The sequence below is a fragment of the Ceratotherium simum genome, chromosome 2, assembly GCF_057802395.1.
Source record: "Ceratotherium simum simum isolate JZ-2026a chromosome 2, ASM5780239v1, whole genome shotgun sequence".
NCBI classification, from domain to species: domain Eukaryota; kingdom Metazoa; phylum Chordata; class Mammalia; order Perissodactyla; family Rhinocerotidae; genus Ceratotherium; species Ceratotherium simum.
In genome coordinates, this window is record NC_141901.1 from 18,646,694 (window position 1) to 18,669,866 (window position 23,173).

At 45.2% G+C, this 23,173-nt stretch overlaps 1 protein-coding gene across 1 annotated transcript in view; it reads right to left on the bottom strand.

Annotated features, from left to right (window-relative positions):
- Positions 1-1,134, bottom strand: part of NCF2 (neutrophil cytosolic factor 2) — a 30,609-nt gene extending 29,475 nt beyond the window's left edge. Inside the window, exon 1 of the mRNA XM_087438816.1 lies at positions 746-1,134. Coding sequence (XP_087294942.1) covers positions 746-919 — 174 coding nt within the window. The 5' untranslated portion in view covers positions 920-1,134. The remainder of the gene's footprint in view (positions 1-745) is intronic.
- Positions 1,135-23,173: the final 22,039 nt, after the last annotated feature.

Genomic DNA, 23,173 nt, shown 5'->3' on the forward strand with positions numbered 1-23,173 from the left:
AGCACAAAGGTCCAGAGAGAGGCAGAGCTGGGATTGGATCCTAGATCTTCTGCTTCCAAACTTCATATCCTTTCTGCTTACCAGGACCAATCCAAAAAGTGATTATTGAAAATACTCAACCCGATATTAGGGAATATGAGAGAGAAAAAATATTTGAAAAAGATGCTAAGACATCCCACACCGTGCCCTTGGCAGACATCATGAATCAATTACATGACTTCCTTCTGCCAGCCTCAGAATCCTCAAAAGAGTGCCCCACATCATTGATCAGAACTGTCACTTGAAATAAAACCTAGTTTTCTTAAGTGCCTCCTCTTGATCTCTTGGGCAGACACAGCTCGCCCATGAGAAATTCTGGGAAAGCCAAAAGAGGTGCAAAGCAATAAGATGGAGATCCTGTGGTTAGCAGAAGTTCAAAGAAGAAAACATAACTAGAGGTGTCTTCATAAAGGTGTTCAAGAAGGATTCCAGAATGATTTGAACTTAGCAGATGGAGAAGAAAGGAGGGCATAGCCCCCAGCTAGTGCTTCCCAGCCTCCGCTGCCCATTAGAACCACCTGGGGAGCTTTTAAAAACTATGGCTGCCCAGGCCCCTGCCCGGGCCAATTAAACAGGATCTCTGGAGGTGTGGCCTGGGCAGCTTTTGTTCTTTTAAAGCTCCCCAGAGGTTTCTAAAATGCCCAGGGCTGGGAACCACTACTTACAAAGGCAGGAGGAGGCCCCGGGGAGAGGCACCTCCACTCACCTTCTCTGCCTCCAGCATGTTTTCCAGGATTGTGTGTATGCAGCCCATGTTGAAGCAAATCCTGGAGTGAGGGTCCTGGACTGCGGTGAAGGCGTCTAGGGCTCCCTTCCAGTCCTTCTTGTCAGCTGCTAGCACCCCTTCATTCCAGAGGCTGATGGCCTCAGCCAGGGACATGGTCAGGTGCCAACCAGGAGGCTGTGAGCGCTGCCAGGAGACAGGGAGAGGACCAGCAGACGTCTCCCACAGCGGGGCTGCCCTCAGGCCTTTGCTTTCCTGGCCTGGTGCTCAGAATGGGGTCCAGCCTCTCTTAAGACAACTTCTCCGTGTTGCAAAGGCATCCGGAAATGTCCCCACATTTCAGCAACTGACGCATCACCCTGCCACGAGAGAAAAAGGGAAAGAGACAGAGAGAGGGCAGATGGGGGCGGAGTGTGCAGGAGGGAGGAAGTACATCAGATACTGCCTGGGATGAATCAGTTCCCCAAAACGTTTCTGCTGTCACCCAGCTGGTCCCCTCCATCTTCCACCTGCCTCTGCGGCAGCTTCTGGCCAGGGCCGTGCCCCCAGGCTCAGGGCAACCTTGGCAGGTCGATGCACCTCCCTGGGCCTGAATTTCCACACCTTGTTAAATGAGGGTGTTGGATGCGAGAATAGTACTTTTCAGTCTTAAATGAATTCTTTGCTCACTTTCTCATCACCTCATAGACTGTCTCGATGTATTTATTTTTTTACCTTGAGCCGATATGAGCAATTAACACATTTCCGAGGCGGGATGGTCTTGGGTGTCCATCTGGGTCTGAGATAACTTTTATGAAGGCTTAGGAAGCTCAGAGGGGACCGATTTCCTGCAAATGCCAAAATTAGGAGACAGATGTGACAGCGAATTACGACTTCTCCCTCCGTCTGTGAACAAGAGATGAGGCTTCTCACTGGGGACTAATGTGTTTACTAGTCTCTAAAATAACAGATTTAAGATTCCTTTCCTTGCTGCCCTGGAAAAGTGAAAATCAGCAAAACCTCCCTGAGGAATAATCAGGAGTAGATCGTATAACCAATTTGACTTACTAAAATCCTGAGTTCTGTTAATATTAGGTAAAATGCATGTTTATGAGGGTCAAATAATTAAGATGCCAACTCTTGTTTTGTAGCAACTGAAAGAAACTCACCAATTGTCATCAAACCACCCCTAAAAGCCCAAAAATAAAACTCAAAAATGTACATTCTATAGGGCTGGTAGGATTGAGGTGTGAGAACCGAGTAGACGTGTCTTTGCACAGACCATTCCCTGTGTTTGGAAGGACTTCTCACCTCATTTTTTTCCTGGCAAACTCCTACTCATCCTTCAAGGCCCAGTTAAATGTCACTACCTCTCTGAAATCTAGCCCCACACTTCAGGTATTAGAGAGAATTTTTCCCTCCTTTGTACCACCTCTTCCCAAACATTTATTATATTTGTTGCAATTTATCTCTTCATCTGCTCAACTCTTAGACCCCTTGAGAGCTGGACGCGTGCCTTTTCCTTCTAGGATCCACAGCACCAGTACTCAATAAATAATGAAGGGGTGTACTCCAAAAAGGAGTTAGAAGTCACTGGCCTCTGACCTGCAGTAGCAGTGATGCCAGGAAGAGATATTGCTAGTCCATCCAGTGAATAAGTAATCACAACACGATTAGCACATTGATTATTCCTGAGAAAACTAAGTGATTTTGTAGCTAAGCTAGACTTTGTTTAAACTTTTTTTGCCCCCTTTTTATTTTATGATCCTAGCTTGCCACACAGAACTTTCCTTAAGCTGACCCCCATGACTTTTCTAGCCTCATTTTCCAGAAGGTCCCTTCACAGAGCCCTGCAAACTCTCCTGCTTGCTCCTCTCCCTCTAGGCCTTCATTTCCTGCTTCTGTGGAAGCTCAGAAGCGAGTTCCTCAGGCTGATTCCTCTCTCTGGGCTGCCCTTCGCATGTCTGCACATGCCAACCCACCTTGCACAGCCTTCAAACACCACCTTCCTTCAGAAGCCCCCCTGATATCAGGCTCACCCTCAAGCCCCCAAACCCAGGATCTCGCCTTCTTCTAAACCGCCACATGGCACTTCATTTCTCTCTGCCAAGGTAGAGTTGTGTGTGTGCACGTGCGTCTTAGCCTCTCGAACACTCTGTATCCCTCAGGAGGAAGTCCTGTGTCCCCCGGAGCACTAGCAATGCTGTCCATACTCAGTTCTATCCACTTTCCCTCCACCTCTCCTGTCGCCAAGCCTGTGGATGAACACATAGTCGAACACCTTCTTGCTCCTGCGTCCATTCCCCACACAGCAGCCAGTCTGATCATTTAAAAACACAAGTCAGATCACATCATGTCCCCGTCTTAAAGCCTTGAGTGCCTTTGCATTGCTCTTAGGATACAATCCAAACTCCTTCCCATGGTGCAGGAAGGACCCTGGCTGCTACCCCTCCACCCCTTCCCCGCTCATTCCATGCCGTTTCTCCTCCTGCCCTCCCTCCCAGTGCCCCGGCTGTGCTGATCTCCTTTCAAGTCCTCTGCCTGGAATGCTCTTCGCCCAACCCTCTGCCTGGCTGGCTCCTATCCATCTTTCACTTCCTCTGAACGGCCTTTCTTGACCTATGACCTCGCTAGGATCACCCTGCTGTCTCTCTCACAGCACATGGTTCTCTCCAGTCATGGTGTTTGTCACAATTTGTAACTGTATATCATCTGTGAGTCTGTTTCTGTCCCCCAGTGCAGAGACAGTCATTACTACTGTCTTTAACTACAACAGTCATTGATACTGTTAGTAGATGGCCTTTTCAGCCACCCTTCATGCCTCTTCCTCTTTTTGGTAGAACTCCAGTTCTGCTCAGGTCTCCGCTCTTCTGAGGCCATGTGCTTCCGGGGAGATAAGCTCCCGACACTGCCTCAGGGAGTGGGGTTCTGACTGGTTTGGGTACAAGCATGAGGTATCATTCTGGTTAATAAGACATTAGGGGAAGTCTGCTGAGGATTTCTGGGAAAGATTTTTTTTTTTTCCTTACTGATAAAAAAGACACACGGGAAGAAACAGTACTTGTTTCTCCCCTAGACAGCATTGTGAAGATGTGCCTGGGGCAGTGGCAGCTATCTTGTGACCATGAGGAGAGTCAGCTCAGAACAAGCTATTGTCTTGAGGGAATGAGAGTAGAAAACTAAAAAGAACCTGGATCTTTAATTATGTTGGCGAGCTCCTAAATTAAGCAATCTTAGAGCTGAACTACCTCAGGATTCCTTTTTTGGTGGGATAGGTCTGTTGATTGTTTAAGCCATTTGAATTGGTTTTCTGTTATTTACAGTTTAAAACAGTCTGACAGATATACCACTGTATTCTCAGTTCCTAGCACAGCATTTGATATAGTAAACGTTATAGGTGTTCAGTAAACGTGATTCGTTGAATAAATTTTGTTGAGACATTGGTTGGATAACTCAAAATTTCAGCTCAGTGTCTTTGAAATTATTCCAAAATTCTGAATAAGCAAGATCTATGTATAACTGGCTAAGAAACCACAAACTCCTGTTGCATGCATTCATTCAGCTGGAAGCTAAGAACATCCCCAGTACTTTCCTTTTTCTCTGAGGGAGGAGCCTGTAAAATCAAACTCATTATTCCTTGGCACTCAGCAATTGCCTCCTCATCCCCACTCTCAGAGTTTAGTGGTTCATTGTTCTTTAACTTTTTTTGCTACATGAGGCTTCTCTCTCAAGCTCTTGGAAGTGTAGAACAATGTTTCAATTTTCCTTCAGTCTTTCATCACACTTAGCCTAGTCCTAGTCACGTGACATGTGCTCTGTCACATTAGACCCTTGCTAATTGGTTAAATGAACCAAAAATTAAGAAAATTGAATCCTACTTGAAAAAATATAGTTTGATAGAGTCTATCAGTATCACGTTATTTGCATAAGTGAGGTACATTTGTAACAGCAGGGAGAATATATACTTTCTATGCCCTCAACTCTAGCATCAAGTAGATATTTACACTGAGTACCAGACAGGATACCCTCAGCAGGTGGGCAGGGGGACTCATTTATTATATACAAAACTGGCCTGGATTTCACAAGGAGGATACAGAAAACGCAACATGGGTCCTGTTGTTCAGCAACGCTAGTTGAAAGCCTCAGTGCTGAAAGTCTTCCTTCTCCAGGAAGTCATTGTTAGTTAGTTCTGCCTAATCTACCATTGTATTAGTTTTCTATTGCTTCATAACAAATTACCACCAACTTAGTGGCTTAAAATAATACACATTTACTATCTCACAATTTTCATGGGTCAGGAGTCTGGGCATGGCTTAGCTAGGTCCTCTGCTCAGAGTCTCACAAAACTGAGATCAACGTGTTGGCTGGGCTGCATTCTCATCTTGAGGCTTGAGTGGGGAAAGATCTGCTTCTTTGCTCCCTCATGTTGTTGGCAGAATTCATTTCCTTACAATTACACTCATCTCCTACATGAAGCCTTCCTTGACCTAAGTTAGATATGGAATTTATGATGCTTGCTTCTTCAAGGCCAGCAATAGGGAGAGAGTCTCTACTTCATTGAGCATCTGACTTCTAGACTTCCTTTTACAGGACCCACCTGATTAGGTCAGGCCCACCCAGGATGATCTCTCTTTTGATTAATCCAAAATCAGCTGTTTAGGGATCTTAGTTACCTCTGCAAAATCCCTTCACACTTGCCATATTCTATGGGTTAGAAGCAAGTCACAGGTCCTACCCACTCAAGAGGAGGGGATTACACAAGGGCAGGGATCATGGGATGTCATCTTAGAATTCTGTCTACCACAATTATCGAGTTCTAGTCTTCTCCTTCCCTGACTCACCAGCTACGTTAGTTATTCCTGCCCTGTTCTCTCAGAGCGGCTTCCCTCTACTTCTCCTACCATGTGTCCAATCATACACAATTGTAATTACTTGTTTAAGTGACTGTCTCCCAACTAAACTGTAAGTTCCAGGAGTACAGGACCCACGCCTGATTTTTCCACTCGGTCTTTTGTGCCTATCACATGGTAGTTTCAAAATATGTGCTAAATATCAGTGCTGTGGAAGTTGCTTTAAAGTCACTGTAATGATTTAGTTGGGTGGTTATGTGTTTCCATCCTATCCTCAAAATGAGGGCATGTATAATGCCTATTCTTTTAAAGGACCCTCACATTCAGCACCCTAGAGACCAGGATCGTGTTCATCTTTGTAACCTTTATACACACAATGTCTAGCACCTACATAGGTGGGTGCTCAGTAAAAGTTTGATGAATGAATTAATGGATGAACACGTAATAATTGAAGCCCTGAACCCTGAGTAGGACAAGTAAATACACTGGATCCTCACTACAAAATTGCCCTTTGACTTTTTCTGCACATCTGACTCCTGCCCATCCTTCAAAGGCCAGCTTAGATTCATCTCCTACATGAAGCCTTCCCTGACCTAAGTTAGTCTTAGCAATTTTCATTCTTCTGAATTCCTACAGCATTTATAATCAAATCCCAGAACACAAGTACTCTGTGTTAATTATCTATTTTCTGCCTCATCTATTCAACTAGCTGTAAGCTCTTTGAGAGCATGGAATGTGCATTCTAATTCTTTACATTTTTCACGGAACCTAGCACCTAACATCTTACATCAAAAGCTTAATAGGGCCGGCCCCGTGGCTTAGCGGTTAAGTGCGCGCGCTCCACTGCTGGCGGCCTGGGTTCGGATCCCGGGCGCGCACCGACGCACCGCTTCTCCGGCCATGCTGAGGCCGCGTCCCACATACAGCAACTAGAAGGATGTGCAACTATGACATACAACAATCTACTGGGGCTTTGGAGGGAAAAAAATAAATAAAATCTTTAAAAAAAAAAAAGCTTAATAAATATGTGCTAATCTAAAAAATTTTTTTAAATTATGACTGATCTGATTTGATTCTAGTCTGCACATCTTGTAACTTTCTGTCTGGACACTATTGGCCTTTCTGGTCCTGTGTCTTCTCTCCATTGTACCCATCCACTGACTGGTATCCAGACACAGAGCCAGCAAGGCAGTTTGCATCTCCCTTGGATGTGCTTAATACTCCATGGGTCTTTGTCTCTAGGAATGTCAAGTCTCTGGATAATTCATTTGTGTGTTTCTTCAGTATATTTCCCTTAGGTAAGCAGATTCCCAAGTCAGTGGTTATCTAAGGGGAAATGCTGCTCTAAACAAGACAGTTACTGATGTAGAAGGAATAGAAACTGACCATATCATAATACAAAAATAGAGGGGAGGTGCGGAAGAGCTAGAAATGTACCTCACATTTAGCAAAAATAGAATTTTTAAAGATTCTCTTTTGCTTCCCCTGTAGTGTCCCTAACAACTGAAACAGTGTCTGGACATAGGATAAATTTACTGAATGAATGAATGAGTGAATGAGTGAAGGGCAGATAACTATTAGGTTCTGTTCCTCCCCCTGCTTCTCTAGGAACTGCCATCTGATCCGTAGCAGAAGAGTAGGCCCTATGGCCACATTTGAACTGCATGATTCCTGGCGTGTTGGACCATGGTGGGCTTCTGACAAGCTGGACCAATTAGGTTGTATCTCCTGTGAATCAGAATTTAGGACTGAGAGCCACAGCAGGCTCATCCCTTGGGAGCTGGAACCATGACATGTAAACTTAGGAGCTGTGGTTCTACCGTGTTCTGCCACAAGGTCCTGGGAAAACAGAGAAAGCCAGTCTGCACAGAGAGAAAATGAAGCAGATGCCCAGTGAGAATCAGAGACAAGAGACAGAGACAATGAAACCCAGTGACTTTCCAGCCCCTGAATCCAGCTTCTCCTGAGGCCCAGGAAATTCCTGCCTTTAGCCTCTGAGAGACATTTGTAGGCCCTCATAATAAATTTCAGCGTTTGCTAAAGTTTGCTCTAGTTAGTTTTGTTGTATGCCCTTCTCCCCCCCAGAAAAGAGCCTTGGCTAATAAAAAAATGAAAAGTAAAGGTGAGCCCTTGGCCCAAGACTTTAAAACAATCAGTTGCTAAAGAGAGATGGGAGATCCCCCAAAACAAACACAACCACACAGTACTCAGGGATCCCAGAGATGAAGGAAATGGAGAGGCAATGGGACTCCCCAGGGAACTCTCTCAGGAGGCCAGACATGTACAGATGATGGAGGCCATGGCTTCCGACCGAGGAAGAATCCAAATGCCGGGCAGGGATCAAAGGCAGAGTACAGGGAAAGCCGTAGCCCACAATGAGCTGAGGCAGCAAAAAATACCAAGGACTACACAAAGAGCTCCTCAGTGTCAGAGGAAGAGGAGGGAGGGCAGTGCTTGGTGCAGATGGCGTCGCGTAAACAGCGTCATGCTTTCAAAGAGAAAGCAGAACTCGTCAGCTCCTGCTTTGTTCCTGGCTGGCACAGGGAATGAAGACCCAGACAGATGAGGGTGAGAAAGCTGATTCCAGTTATCAAATCCAGATTCGTTAAATCCCAGGAACTGAAAGACTTTTCAAGTATGATCTCTAAGACTTTGTCAGTAACTGAAGCACTGCGAAGACAGGGAGAGATGCTAAAAAGCCAGGACGGGTGGATAAGTGTGATTCTAGTTTTCTAAAAGGCGTGAATTCTAAAAACGACATCAAAGATTTACTGGCTGATTCCTGGAAAGAATTCTAAAATATAGATTATTAAACAAAGGCACTTAAAAACAAAAAGGAAGCTGGGACTTCTGGAACTAGCATGCTTTTGCTAAGAACAAGTTAGATCAAAGCGAACTCTTTTCCTTTTTTGAGAAGACTTTCCTGATAGGTGGACCAGGAAGGTGCCATGTGCAAATATCAGAAAGATATTTGGCCAGGATATTCCTTAGACAAGACAATTTAGGTGATTTAGTTAGTTAAATATTATGTCCACAGAGTCTTCTTGATGTATCAATGTCAACTTGTGCCTTTAACCTTTTTATAAACAACTTGGATCCAATTTACAAATGACTCAAAGCTTGGAGATCGAGTGTCAGCATGTACAATAACAGAATCAGAATGAAAACATTGCCTGACTCACACTGGTTCACTAAAACTCCAAGTTGAAATTTGATAGGGATAAATGTAAAGATTTACTCCTAAGTTTTAAACACTCAACTGCCCAAACACAGGAAGAAGACAACTCTTAAGAGCAATGTGTTGGAAGAAGCCTAGCCGATTGGGTTGACTGCAAGCTCAATATGTATCAACAGAATCATGTGGTTGCCAAAACAGCTAATGCAATCGTAGGCTGCATTAAGAGAAGTACAACCAACTCTGGTGTCAGATGGTTCTTGACTCAACCCCTCACCCAGGGACCTGAGTAATCGTCTGTCGACCAGCACAGAAGACTGGCACCAACTCCCCAACTTGGAACATACTCACACACATCCTCTTCTACCCACAGGGCCTGTTGTCTGTCATCCAGGGCTCCCATCCTGACCCGGCTGATGTTCACATCTCTTTCCCCGGAACTTTTGGGTAAGACTACAAGACGTTGACTGGGAGACCCCTATTTCAGTCCTTTTCTTATCTGGTCACAGTTTAACTGCCAAAGCAGACAGAGCTCATGCATTCTTCACAAAGGGAAGCAGCCCCTTCTCTCTCAGGCTCAGATTCTTCTCCGGGCTTCAGGGCAGTCAGCCATGGACTTCATCAGCAGATGATACGACTGAAGAGCCTTTCTGAATGATGGGGTTCTTCCACTTCTCTCTCAGCACTTGGGTTGGCTTACCTTGTCCAGGACTTTCACCTGCTGACAGTGCGCACCAAGGCCATCACCCTGTTCAGGTGAGCACTTGGGTGGAGAGTCCAGCCCATCTGAGCAGTGTTTCCCCAAGTAGGGACACGTACTGTTGATGGCTCACGAGATGATTTTAGACAGTATGTGGATAAACACTTTCATCATCATAATTATTGCATTATTTTAATTCATTTAATTTTTGGACAAATAACACATTCACATCATTCAACAAATATGAAAAATTTTCTTCCCATCACTGCCAAACTTTTCCAGCTCAATAAGAACCACTTGTGTTAGTTTATTGGTATTCTTCTCTCAGAAAAGATTTTAAGCATATACAAATGTAGACTTTCTGTGCATGTACCATTTGATACACAATTCTGCCCCTTGTTCATTTCTCTTAACAACAGTTCCTTATCAGTCCACAGAGAGCTTCCTCCTTCTTTGTTTATGGCTGTGTAGTTTTTCTTCACATAACCAGTCCCCAGTGAGGGACAGTCAGGTTGTTTCCAATTATATGCTATCATAACAATGTTGCCATGAATGTTCTTGTTTATACATCATTTCACACATCGGTGGCCATATTTATAGGATAAATTTATACAAGTAGAATAGGTGGGACAGAGAGTTTATTTATTTTAATATGTATTAGAAGAAAATGTATAGCTAGCACACCAAACCCACAATTTCACAGTCATTATATTTTATGAGGCTAAAATTTTTAACAGTGAATTAATAAAAGAAAAATATTACATAGAAAACAGCATAGGTGGGTTGAAAACGTGGCTAAAAGCTATGAAACTGATAAATACAGGGCTGGAGTTTGAGAAACACTGACCTAGCATGGAACCATCAGCTTCCCTGCCAGAAGATCCTAAAGTCTCCATTTCTCTCAGGGTTCAAAGATAGAGGCAATCTGCAGAAGGAAGGGGAAAGCTTTGGAGTCCAGAGACCTGGGTTTGAAGCTTGAATTTCCTCCAGCTGGCTGTGGGTCTTCCAGCCTCCTGCAGCCTCACTTTTCTTGTGTGGAAAGGTGTGTGGTGGGGGAGGAGTAATAATACAGTCAAGTGCCTGGAACATAGCTCCTACTTGATCAAGGTTGCTGTTATAATTCAGCTATCTTGAGTGAATTTGGGGAAGAAAGAGAAGTCAGAATCTTTGCTCTGGCTAGCACCTCTCCATTTCTACATGGTTCCTCTATAAAAACATTTATAATGGCAGCTAGAGGTGAAGCCAGGTACAATGTGTAACAAGGGTGCAACCTGTGCAGTCATGCAGGACCCCAGGCTTATAAGGTCCTCATGCTTGGTTTAATTCTCTGCTATCACCGTCTTGAAGTTCTCAATAATTCTGAACAAGAGGCCCACATTTTCAGTTTGCACAGGGCCCTGCAAATTCTGTAACCAGCCCTGTACACAATGTCAGACACACACGGTCTCCTCCCCTCCATTGCCACTCCCGACAGACTGTCTCCAGTTGCTCCTGAAAGTTGCCTGGTGGAGCCCATCCCCTCGGGACCACCACGGTGGCTAAAACCTGGCCCCTTCTGCTGTGGCCCGGGGCCCCCTCTGCTGACACCTTCTGTCCTAGTCCTACATCTGTCACAGACATCCCCAGACAACACTCCCAACATCACTCTCAACCTTGGGGTCTGGTTCCAAGTTCCCCTAGGTTTTCCAGGGAGGCTTAGCTGGTCAGAACCAGGGTTTGGAGATGCCTCAGTGACTTCTGTCCCCACCCGTGCCCCTGAGCTCCATGGAAGCACTTAACGTCCTCTGTCATTCTGTGTTTTGACCAAAAAGCATTGTGTTTGGGGTCGGAAATCCTGGATTCAAATCCTGGCTCCCTCATGTACTACTTGAGTGAACTTTCACAAGTCACTCCAATTCTCAGGAGCCTCAGTTTCTTCGTCTGCAAAATGGTCATAAGAACAGTGCCTACCTTGTTGGTTTGTCCTGAGACTGAAATGAAATGCCATGTAAAAGTGCCAAGCAGCTGCTAACATGCAGTGGGTGCTTTCAGATTCCAAATTTATAACAGAAAAATGAACAGTCTTTGTTTGCTTCGTGGGGTGCTGATCCTTGGTTCTGACATTCCCATCCTCCTACTCCAGGCTGTTTTGAGCAAAAATCGCATAGTGTGCTGGGCGCCACCTCCTTAGCCGGACCCTGTGACACTCAATTCCACCTCTGTCCAAACTCCAAGCAGTTTTCTCTTAGCTCCTGGTTTGTCTGCTCTCAACTCTGTAGCCATTTCCTTCTTAGAATTCCTAGCACATAGGAGTTTTGCAGGATGGTTTATTACACTGAGGTGTAATTAAAGCCATAGAATTCATGATACTCTGTCCAGGGTTAGTAAATGCTGTGGAAGTCCCTGTAAAACACTGGACTTCCTGCTTTAGAATCTATTGTCATTTTCCACCAAACACAGACTTTCATACTTCCCTCTCTCCCTCTTCGGATTGTCTGCTCACCAGCCACAGGCGAGACCCCTATTTCTCAAAGCCACGGTTCTTCCGGGCCCTCTCTTGCTCTCTCCTTCCATCACCCCACTGGGACATAGAATCCTGGAAGAAAGATGGAGAAAGAAAGTGTTTGGAAGCCTGAAGAAGTGCTTCTTAGCAGGGCAAGGAAGCAAAGTAAGAAGCTATTGCAACACTTCTGGCAAGACATAATAACACTCAGGCAGCCGCAGGAAGAGAGGAAGAGTGTGAATAAATGCTGAAGACTGCGATCTTGCACAGGGAGATAAAGGAGAGGAGGAACCAGACAACGGAGTCCCTGGTGTCTCCAGCCAGAATGACTGGGAGGCTGGCGACACCAGCGGCTGCCACAGGGAATGGAGGAAGTGGGGTGGTAATCTCATCCATTCCCACAGCTTCGTACAAACAACTCTCAGGTGATGCTTCTGGCCATGTTGTCTCCCCAGAGCGTAAATCTGAGATCGGCTGATAGGCCTTAGGAAAATGAGGATTGAACTTCAGGAATGCCTCACGAAGGCAGGTGGAGCCGATGAAGGACTGTAAGAGAGTGTTCAAGAGACGGGAGAAGAGCGAGGGTGATGCGGTCACCTGGCAGGAGATGAAACTCTGCACGGGGGGAGGTCAGCAGTGTGGAATGCTGCGGAGAGATGAAGGAGGTGAAGGCCAAGGCAAGGTCGTTGTCAGAGCGGGGACAGTGGACGGGGGAGGCGGCCCTCGTCCTTTGCTCTGTGTCTTCCTTGCATTCGCCTTGAACCCCATGCAGGTTCAGGAGTCTTTCTAAAACCTTGGTCAGTCTGCAGTAACGCCTTTCCACTGAAGAAACGCGGTTTTTCTTCTTTCTGCATAAGCTCTAACTGCCTTCCTCCTGAACAGAACTGAACGGCTCAGTCGGGTTAAACCTCAACTCGTTTTCACAAAGGTCACCAACTAAGTCAAGAAACACGTGGGGTCCCAGAGAAGGGGTTGGTGTCAAGTAGCAGGGACTCTGAGTACCTCAGAGCCCACCTGCAAGGGGGTTGAGGTCTGAGGCCAGTGGTTTCCAGACATTTTCCACATGCACTTCCTGGACACAAAAGCTGGATGACGAACATGCCTCAAAGGCGGAGTGGATGAGGAAGAGAAGTAATGACTGTGACAAACCAGCGAAAGTCCTCCCCTGGTGGATGTGCAAAAGTGGGGAGGGCATGCGTCCACCACGTTCCCACTTGATCTTAGAGCAGGTTGGGGAACAGAGGGCTGAAACCAATGACCAACTGGGAGTATAGAGGTCTCAGAGCTTTGTCGAAAATTAGCAGGACCCGCCCAGCCCCTTCTGCTATCACCTCTCCATCCCGGTGCTACTGCCTGTTTGCCATTGTGGCTCCCAAAGATGAGCCCCAGTCCATACTCGCAAGCTTCACCCTGAGGACAATTACGTATCTAATTGCTGTAGCTGCAGAGGCTGAAATCCTTTAGGGGCAGGAGGGGCGCTGGCAAGGAACTCGAATATGATGGTGACTCGCTATTGAGTTCTCACTGGGTGTCGAGGAAGCTTTAAGCACTGGGTGTGCACCATTTCATTTACTCCTTACCAAAACCCATTGATAGTAAAAGAAGGTGAGTTGTAGTTTCAGCACCTTGTTCAAGGTTACAGAGCTCATAAACAACCAGGATTTTGTCTGACTCCAAAGCCAATTTATGCCGTGTACAGAAGAGAGAACGAGAAGTTGCCACTTTGGAAGCATTTCACCTATTCTGAATACGCTTTGGCATCTCTTTTCTTTCCCAGAATCCAAAAAATGTCAAAGATATTTCAGCTGTAAACTTTTTTTTTTACTAATTACAAAAAAACTACAATAGGGCCGGCCCCGTGGCTTAGCGGTTAAGTGCGCGCGCTCCGCTGCTGGCGGCCCGGGTTCGGATCCCGGGCGCGCACCGACACACCGCTTCTCCGGCCACGATGAGGCCGCGTCCCACATACAGCAACTAGAAGGCTGTGCAACTATGACATACAACTATCTACTGGGGCTTTGGGGGAAAAAAAGTAAAATAAATAAAAATTAAAAAAAAAAACAATAAAAACAAAGATCTCTTCTTTCAGGAATGGTGCCATCCCGCCTAGAAGCAGGGAGTGAGTTGACATTAGAGGTCTCCTAAAATCCTGACTCACATTCTGATAGAAGCAAGCTTTTCGCTGACACAAGTAAAAAAGCTGTCACTTCCTGCTTTAAAGGCACTGGTCTGGGACCCGTCAGTCCATCAGAACTTGAGTCTCCCCTGATATGAATCTGACTGTGGGAGAAGCAACCCTGTAAGAAACAGCTGGGCCCTTGCGGCTCAGGGCAGAGGGGAGCAACGCCTGACCTCAGCAGCTGGGGCAGAGGAGGCTGGGAGACGGGGAAGTAGGGGCTGGCCAGGGCACTCTGCATTACAGCCCCGCTCTCCTACCTTTTTATAAAAGCTTAAATAAACTAGGAACAACGTTTCCTCACCCTGTGACCCCAAACAATTTTCTATAGGGGCAAAGAAATATCAAAATAAATACCGAAACAGCCACTCTTTAAAAAATGTCTGAGACGTTTGGGATTTAGAACCCCTGGCATAGTCCTGTGTTCTTCCTTTGTCAGCTGTGGTGTTCATGCCTCCGTGCTGGCCCCATGGGTCTCAGCCTCAAGCACATTTTAGCTGAAGGGAACTGGGCCTGCAGCTCCATCCATCCCCTTAGCCATCGCTCTGGGCGCAGGCGCCTTCTCAGATCCCATGGGGCCACCCAAGGGGTCTGAGAATTCTTCTCTGGCTCTGGCTGGGGCACCTTGACAGAAAGGTGGGGAGGGGAGCAGGTTGTCTGTTGGTAGGACTGCGGATTTGGTGACTCCTAGCTTTCCTGAGATGATTTGTGAAACTACAAATAAAGTACTGCTGAGGTCACTTGCCGAAGCCAAGTGGAGACCAACTCTTCAATAACTAGATTTTCTCTGCCTGAGGAAGAAGCAAATGAAGACTTGTTCACTGGGGCTTTCATTTAACTCTGGAAAAATCTGTGTCATCTGCTGATGCTCCCACTGAGCTGTTTTCAGGCCCCAAGCAGAGACGCCTCAGACAACTGCTCACTCTGGATTCCGCTCCTAGCGTCTCTATAGCAACCTAGGTACCAGCTGGAAGACCCAGAAACTCAGCAGGGCCCTGCTTACCAGGCCTGAGGAAGTCACCCAACAATCCACAAACAGAAAGTGTCATTTTGCGGAGGGCTTTTTCTTCTTTCTGGTTAGGGTTATGAGGAATACAAAATATGTTCAGTTGACCATGAAGTAGCTTTAAAAATCAGATGCTTTCTGCTCAATTCTAAAATAAAAATGATCAACAGATTGGCTCTTTGTTATGTTTTTGTGTCAAATGTTCATGTTTTAAATTTAGTAATTCAAGGTTCAGCAACTCACTTTCATTTGGTTCCGGCAGAAAGTCACAATGCTGTATCTCTGAGTTAACTGTCTTCTAAATGACATTATAATCATTTTCTTATCAACCTTTAAACTCATTGTTGTTTTAACTCAGAAAAGGAAAAGGAGAACTGAAATCCAGGGTTGATGTCAAGCTTAGTTAAGTCCTCAAATGATTGCAAAGCCCCAGTCTGCACGCTCGAGTGGCCTCTTAAGCAAAGGCTAAGTCAAGATCCTTGCTCTGAGAAAACTTACATGTGATTGGAGATGATAAGAGCTAGCATAACACAGTCAGGGACGATCCCAGGCCATGTGAAAATGAGTTCTGCATTGTGTGGGCCAGACACCATTTCCAGAAGATGAAAATAGCTTATGCTTAAATTCTTAGGACTTTGAACAAATATATTCAAATTAATTCTGCCTTCTTCCAGAATTAAAGTGTTCCAGCAGATCGGTTGTCTGATGTGCCATCTTTGGTGGACCAAAGGGATTCCTGTTTGGCTGTCTTTCAGCCACCTGGCTTTCAATAAGATTTTCTGTGCCTTTTGTAATGTGCAAAACTACAACACCTGTCTGGACCTCAAATGGCTCTTCTGGGTCCAGTTTGCTAAATCTCGAGCCAGCATTTGATTGGTTATCATTATTGCCCTTGCTTTAGAAACTATTTCCCAACCACTGAAGCACCCGAGTTGGGGTTTCTGCACTTCAGCTGATTGCTCCATGCTTCCGTTCACCAAACACCCACATGGGGAGATAAAACAATAGAATCTTAGGTTCATTTGTTCCCCGTGAACTTGAAAAAAACACACCTGTTACCTTTGGCCAATTGATCCTCCAGTTCAGTTCTTAGAACTGAACCATTCAGGCCCAGCGTGAAAAAGGGGGACATTTCCACTTCTAAGGGAGGCCAAGGTTAGGCTAGGGTGTGGGGAGGAGAGGGGAGGGAGAGAAGGTGTCCAGGTGTCCAGGTGGGGAATCCAGGCTTGTGGAAGCCCTGATTCATAGTCTCTCTTTTTGCTTGATCTGTAGCAGGCTATCAGACAGTACTGGTTAAAGGCACTGAACCTTCTTTCCCTCACCCAGTTCCTGGGCGTCCCGAGTCACATTCACGGATGAGGAAGTAAAAAGGGCTATGAAATGAGGCTCCCTGTCATGTGGTTCTCTTTTCCTAATTTGGTCTTGCAGGCCTGGCCACAGGGGCCTGGGAAACATATCTTTCTTGGCAAGGGTAGAGGGGAAATCTAGAGCCTTCTATTTTCTCATTCAGTGTCTGAGCTGACACTCCAGATGAAAATCTCCAGAGCACAAGAGCTGAGCTATAACTATCCTTTTTTTTTTTCTTTTCTTAACTGTCCCAGTTAGGACACTTATGTGATTTCCAGGCTTAGAAAAGGTGTCTTCGTGGTGAGGGTGATGCAGAACATAAGCAAAAACGTCCACCCCTGAGAACTGTGCTTTTGTGGCAAATGTGCATTTTCCCACTAATACAGGTATGCAAAAAAAAAGGTCTGTATTTTTCCATACTCTCTATTTTTAGTTCTCTTTTTCCTTTCTTCTGGTGGCAGAAAACATAATCTTATCCAGTTCCAGGCATACTCAGACACCAGGTTTAAACCTGCTCAAGTTCCCCTACTCTGAAATCCCCAAACTTTTCAGGGGGTCTATCATTTTCTCCCTTTGAAGCTAGCTACTCTGGGAGACTACAGCCGTCAGCGCCTCTCCTATGAGTCCCCATCCAACTGGTCTCTCCTTTCTCTGTCTTCTCAGCGGTGAGAAGGGTGGGAGCAGGGGAGAGGGTGGTTGGAAAGGGAAGGACGGTGGACAGTGGAAGAGACCGGCACAGCAAACATTCTCCATCCTTCCATCCTATCTTTCAGTGTTACATAAGGACCGCTGCCTTTAAATTTAAGAGCCAACAATTTGCTTTCTTCCTTCTCTGGCTCCACCATGACAATTCTCCTATAGGACAAATGGTGGCCTTCTTTTTCTCCACAGGAATTGAGGGGAAAGTCACAAAATAAAAGGGAGGGTGAGGGGGAAGTCATCCATTAATCCTTCACAATATTCCATCACCACTTTTTGTTACTGTGGAGACGCTCTTCTTCTATTACTCCATGCTTGTAACATATACTATCAACAATGGATGTACCATTGTTGAGCAAAGGGCTGAGGGCCAACACTAATGGCTCATTTGGTACAGGCTGGACCTCAGGGCAGAAGGTCCACAGGTCCTTTGTTCTCTCAGTGTCCTGAGGAGAGGTGTGCTTGGGCCGGGCAGAGTGTGGGACCCCGGCTGTTGCTGTCTCTACCTTCCCTTTTCTTCCCTTCGGTCTTTCTCTTTTATGGTCTCTCCCTCCTTTCTCTCTTTTGAGATATAGTTTGCATAGAATAAAATGCACATGTATTAAGTGTACAGCTCAGAGAATTATTACCTGTGCATACCCATGTATACATGACACCCGTGTCATCACCACCAGAATGATCCCTTTTTACAGGAGATCCTGAGTGTGGTCTTGTAACTGGGACAATATAGCACACAGAATGGTCTGACTTTGGGTGCCTCCTGTTTATGGGGATTTCTGGCTTTTGAATTCCTCAACTCCTCCCACCTCAGCTCAGATTATCAGGTCAGAAAGCCTTCACTAAGGAACCTTCCCAGCCTAGAGGCCCAGCAAGTTCCCCTCCACTTGTCTGGGAAGGAACTCGATCACCAATCAACCTCTGCAAAGTCCTGGATGGGAGTGTCGGTGGGTTTGTTCCAGGCTCATCAGTCAAGTGAACGTGCTGCCCCGGATGAGGAGCTGCGCCTTGTGGGGGCAAGTGTCACCCTGCTTGTGGTGGGGGCTGAGCCACGTGGGTGAGGCCCACACAGCTTCATTTCCTGGTCAAGTACTAGCACAGAGACATGAAGCAGAATCAGCTGAGAATTGATCTGAGGTTTTTTTTTGTGAGGAAGATCAGCCTTGAGCTAACGTCTATTGCCAATCCTCCTCTTTTTGCTGAGGAAGCTTGGCCCTGAGCTAACATCTGTGCCCATCTTCCTCTACTTTATCTTGGACGCTGCCACAGCATCGCTTGACAAGCGGTGTGTCTGTCCACACCTGGGACCCGACCCTGCGAACTTGGGGCTGCCGAAGTGGAGCGCGCGAACTTAACTGCTGTGCCACCGGGCAGCCCCTGATCTGAGATGTTTTGATCACAGCCGTGGCCTTTGACAGAGGAGTTTTCCTCTCTGCTTTTATTTATTTATTTTATTTATTTATTTTTTTTGTGAGGAAGATTGGCCCTGAGCTAACATCTGCCAATCCTCCTCTGTTTGCTGAGGGAAACTGGCCCTGGGCTAACATCCGTGCCCATCTTCCTCTACTTTATATGGGACGCCGCCACAGCATGGCCTGACAAGTGGTGCAGCGGTGCACCTGGGATCCGAACCAGGGAACCCCAGGCCGCCGCAGCAGAGCGCACGCACTTAACCGCTTGCGCCACCCGGCCAGCCCCTCCTCTCTGCTTTTAGATGTTCCCACAATTAGCAGGGTCTTGGGTCCCCTCGAAAGGCAACAGGCCAGTTCATCCAGGAACTTCACTCTGAAAAATGCTCACTGTCAGCTTTGGAAAAGTTGAAATTGGTACAACCTTTCTGGAGAAAATCTAGTAATACACTCATAATATGCTTTGGTTCAGCATTCCACTCCTAGAAACCTGTTCTGCTAAAATAAAAAATCAAAAATTAAAAAAAAAGGAAAAGAAAAGACAAGAGAATACAAGAAAGTGACGAGATGTCACTTTCAAGATTAGGTAACAAAAACCTGTGATTTCTGTCTTGCTAGTACTCTCTCACTCTCTCTTGCTCGCTTTGCTGAAGTCAGCTGCCATGTTGTGAGCTACACTGTTGAGACACCCATGTGACCAAGAGGACAGCCCCTGGGCAACAGCCACCAAGGCACTGGGGCCCTTAGTCTGACAGCCTGTGCAAAACTGATCCTGCCTTAGCTGACCCTTGAGATGAGTGTGGCTCCAGCCCCACACCTTGATGGCAGTAGCCTTGAAAGAGACCCTGAGCCAGAGGACCCAGCTAAGTTGTACCCAAATTCTTAACCCACAGCAACTGTGAGATAATAAATGTGTGCTGTTTTAAGCCTCTAAGTTTTGGGGTAATTTGTTATGAAGCAGTATCTAAGTGATAAAGTAGGAAACAAATGTGACTTCCTGGTCACTCTAACGAGGCAGAGGCTTTAGGGGGCAGTAACTTGTTCATTAACTTTATCTGTATGAGAAGGTCATCTTTTAAGACTTTCACTGGAGTTTCTGAATTTGGAAACCAAGAGTGGTTCTAGGGGAGGTAGAGAAGCCTCAGCAAATGATGCCCTGCCTCCTTTGTACAAACGTTTCATACATCAGGGGCCTTAAAATGGGAGTGTCAAGCAGAGGTATTTGTAGTAGCCAGCCTCCAAGATGGCTCCCAATCATCCATGCCCCCTGGTATTCATGCCCTTATGTAGTCGCACAGTGAATCAGAGCTGACCCGTGTGACCAACAGAATACTGCAGATGTGACTATATGTGACTTCCAACGTTAGGTCACAAAATTGCAGCTCCTACCTTGCACACTTGGATAGTCTCTGGTGGAAGCCAGCCGCCATGTTGTGAGGACACTCAAGAAGCCCTGTGGAGATGCCTACATGGAGAAGAACTGAGGCTTCACGCCAAGAACCAGCAAAAACTTGCCAGCCTTCTGAGGGAGCCACCTTGGCAGCAGATCTCCAGCCTCAGACAAGCCTTTAGGTGACTGTAGCCCCCGCTGACATCTGACTAACTTCATGAAAGACTCAAAGCAAAAAATACTCAGTAAGCCACTACCAAATTCCTGACCCATAGAACCTGTGAGAGATAATAAATGATTATTATTGTTTTAAGTTACTATGTTTTAGAGTAATTTGTTATCCAGCAATAAGTAACTAATACGTTCTTGGTTGTTTTTATTGTTCAACATTCATTTATTCAACCAGTATTTTCTGCACATCTGCTAGATGTTGGGTAACTATGCTAAACATGGGAGAAATATGGTGAGCGTAAACAGACACAGTGCCTGTTTTCATGGAGTGGACCATTTAGTAGTGACACAGATAATCAAATAATCATATAAATAAATGTAAATTACAATAGTGCCAAGTGCTACATAGGGAGAGGGCTATAGCTACTCAGTGCTATGAGGGGGACCTAACTTACATCAGATGGAGTCAGGAAAGGTTTTCCTGAGGAAGTAAACTGAATGAGGAGTCAGGTGAATAGGAGGGGGAGGAGAAGAGCATTCCAGGCAGGAAGCAGCGTGTGCAAAGGCTGTGTACTAGAGTGAGAAGTGTGCAAGTGTGCACTGCTAAATGGTAGAGGGACTGAAGGGAGGCCGCTGTGGCTAGGGCTCAGAGATTGAGGAGGAGCAGAGAGGCTGGGAGACAGATGCCAATCTACACAGGGTTTTGTGGCCATGTTAAGGAATTTGGATTTTATAATCAAAGCAATGGGAAGCCTTTGAAACCTTTTAAGAAGTAGAAAAATATAATATTATTTTGATTTTAAAATCTTTGATTAAAAAAATCTGACTGTGTAGAGAATGGCTTGGAAGGCATCTGTGGGGAAACCAGTTAGAGGGTTGTTTCAGCAATCCAGGCATTGTTACCATCAAATAGCATGTTTACAATTCCCAAGCACAGTCAGCCTTCTTCTTAATATTCTTTAAAAAGAGTAAATTATATAGACATAATTTTTGGCTTCTCAGAATCTACCTTCTGAAAAATCAACAATGATAGGGTTGAACAGGATGACATGCAGACATATAAGATAGCTGAAAAATTGAGAAATAACTCCAGTGAAGACCCAGATCAGTCAATTAGTACATAAAGGAAATATAACTAACATTTCTTGAAAATCTAATAGATATGCCAGACATTTGACACTCCTTATTGATTTATGCAGCATAACAACTTCATGCTGTAGATGACATTGTGTTCACTTTACAGATGAATACACAGGCTCAGAAAAAGGTTAAGCCATTTGACAGACCACATAGCTTTCTGGGTCTTTCTTTCAATTTGTTCCAAAGTGAAAACTTGTTTTATTATACCATATTACCCATGTCTCTTATAAGACTCCATTTGAAATTCTTCACATAGTGGAAAAAGTCTTATTTATAACCAGACACCTAAATTCTACTTGATTACTATAACATATATATTTCTCCAGGCAATATAATTCTCCAAGCTAACCTCATTAAGACAGGGACAATAATAACTATATTCATTCACTCATTCATTTATTCATTCATCATTCAACAAAAGGAGCCTGGTCCTTCAGTAAAATATGTGAAAGACTCCAATTACGTGCAAGTTTTATAAAGTGACCAAAGATAAATAATCCATGGATTCTGCCCTAGAAGAACCTATATATGAAATACACATTTATTGTGTGTGAAATAAGAATCCTCTGTTTCTGAGAGCTTTTCTTCCCTTATGTTCTATCCACGGAGTTACAATGAAAGTTTCCGTATTAGTAAAGTGTGCTCCAGCCTACTCTTCACAGTTGATTGGTCCAGAGGTTGGTTCTAGACTCAAGCTGGGCCAATCAGAATCCTCTCTGGGACTTTGGAAGTGGAGCTGAGAAAGAGAAGTCAGTTTTGGTCTGGGTGCCTGAACTTCAAGATGGAAAACTTAGGTGGCTTCTGGTGGACATGTTTTGTTATGTGACCGGTAAAGGAGAGGAAGCTGGGTGGGAATAAAGACAAGAATGGAGCAGACTTGCAGAGAAATGGAGGTATGAGTTTTGGTGGTTGGCATGTAGAGTTAAGCAGAGCTTTAGTTAGTATTATGTTGTACATCATCAGGGAGCACCATTTACACTGACTTCCTATAAGTGGTACCCTTAGAACAGGAGTGTGTGGCATGAATGGGGTCCCCTGGAGTTGTGCTATGAGACAGTTCTACTTTTAGTTGGGGATGGGGCTGTTGATAAAGGCAGGGCCAGCTCACTCAGGTATTGAATATAATCAAATGGCATGTGTGCTGTCATTCTACCCCTCTGAACCCCACTGCAGACATCACTAATTATCATATCTGCCTTCCTGCTGCTCCCCAACATGTCCTACTCAGCACAGCACTCCAGAAGTCACCATCAAGCAGCATATGCCCTGCCTATAGACTTCCTGGCCCAACAGCTGCAGCATGTCGTTCATAAAGTGGCTTTGTCTCGACAGCAGATGTTTTCCCTCTGGCTAGAATAACCACTGGGAATTATCTCCAAGTTAAGGAAATCTTTTGCTTTTTATCTGCGGACCAAGAAAATTTGGAACCAGTATTCAATCACTTACTGGCACTATGGTGTCAGTTAATTAACTTGATTTAATACCAATGATGAACAGGGTTCTGGAATGCTGACTAATTGTGTGATTTCTGATATCATGCTGTTCCCTCTGCCTGGTATTCCCTTTCTGCTCTTGTCTATCTGGCAAACTCTTACATAGCCTTCAAGACCCGGGGAAATGGTTATATTCTCACAGCTTTTCCTTAACATTCACTCTTGGAGAGGTAATTGCTCCCCATCTGATATTCTACATGACTTCATTCCTTTCTCTATTTTAGCTTGTTTCTTACAAAGCTGCAATTTTTACTTGTGTATCTGCTCCGTAGAATCTAAGTCCTGAAAGATAAGGATTGTATCTTGCATACTCTAAGTAGCCCCTGGGGTATAGGTATTTGATTGAATGACAATGAAATTGTACCTTAATGCGTGAAATACTTCAGGTCGTTTTAG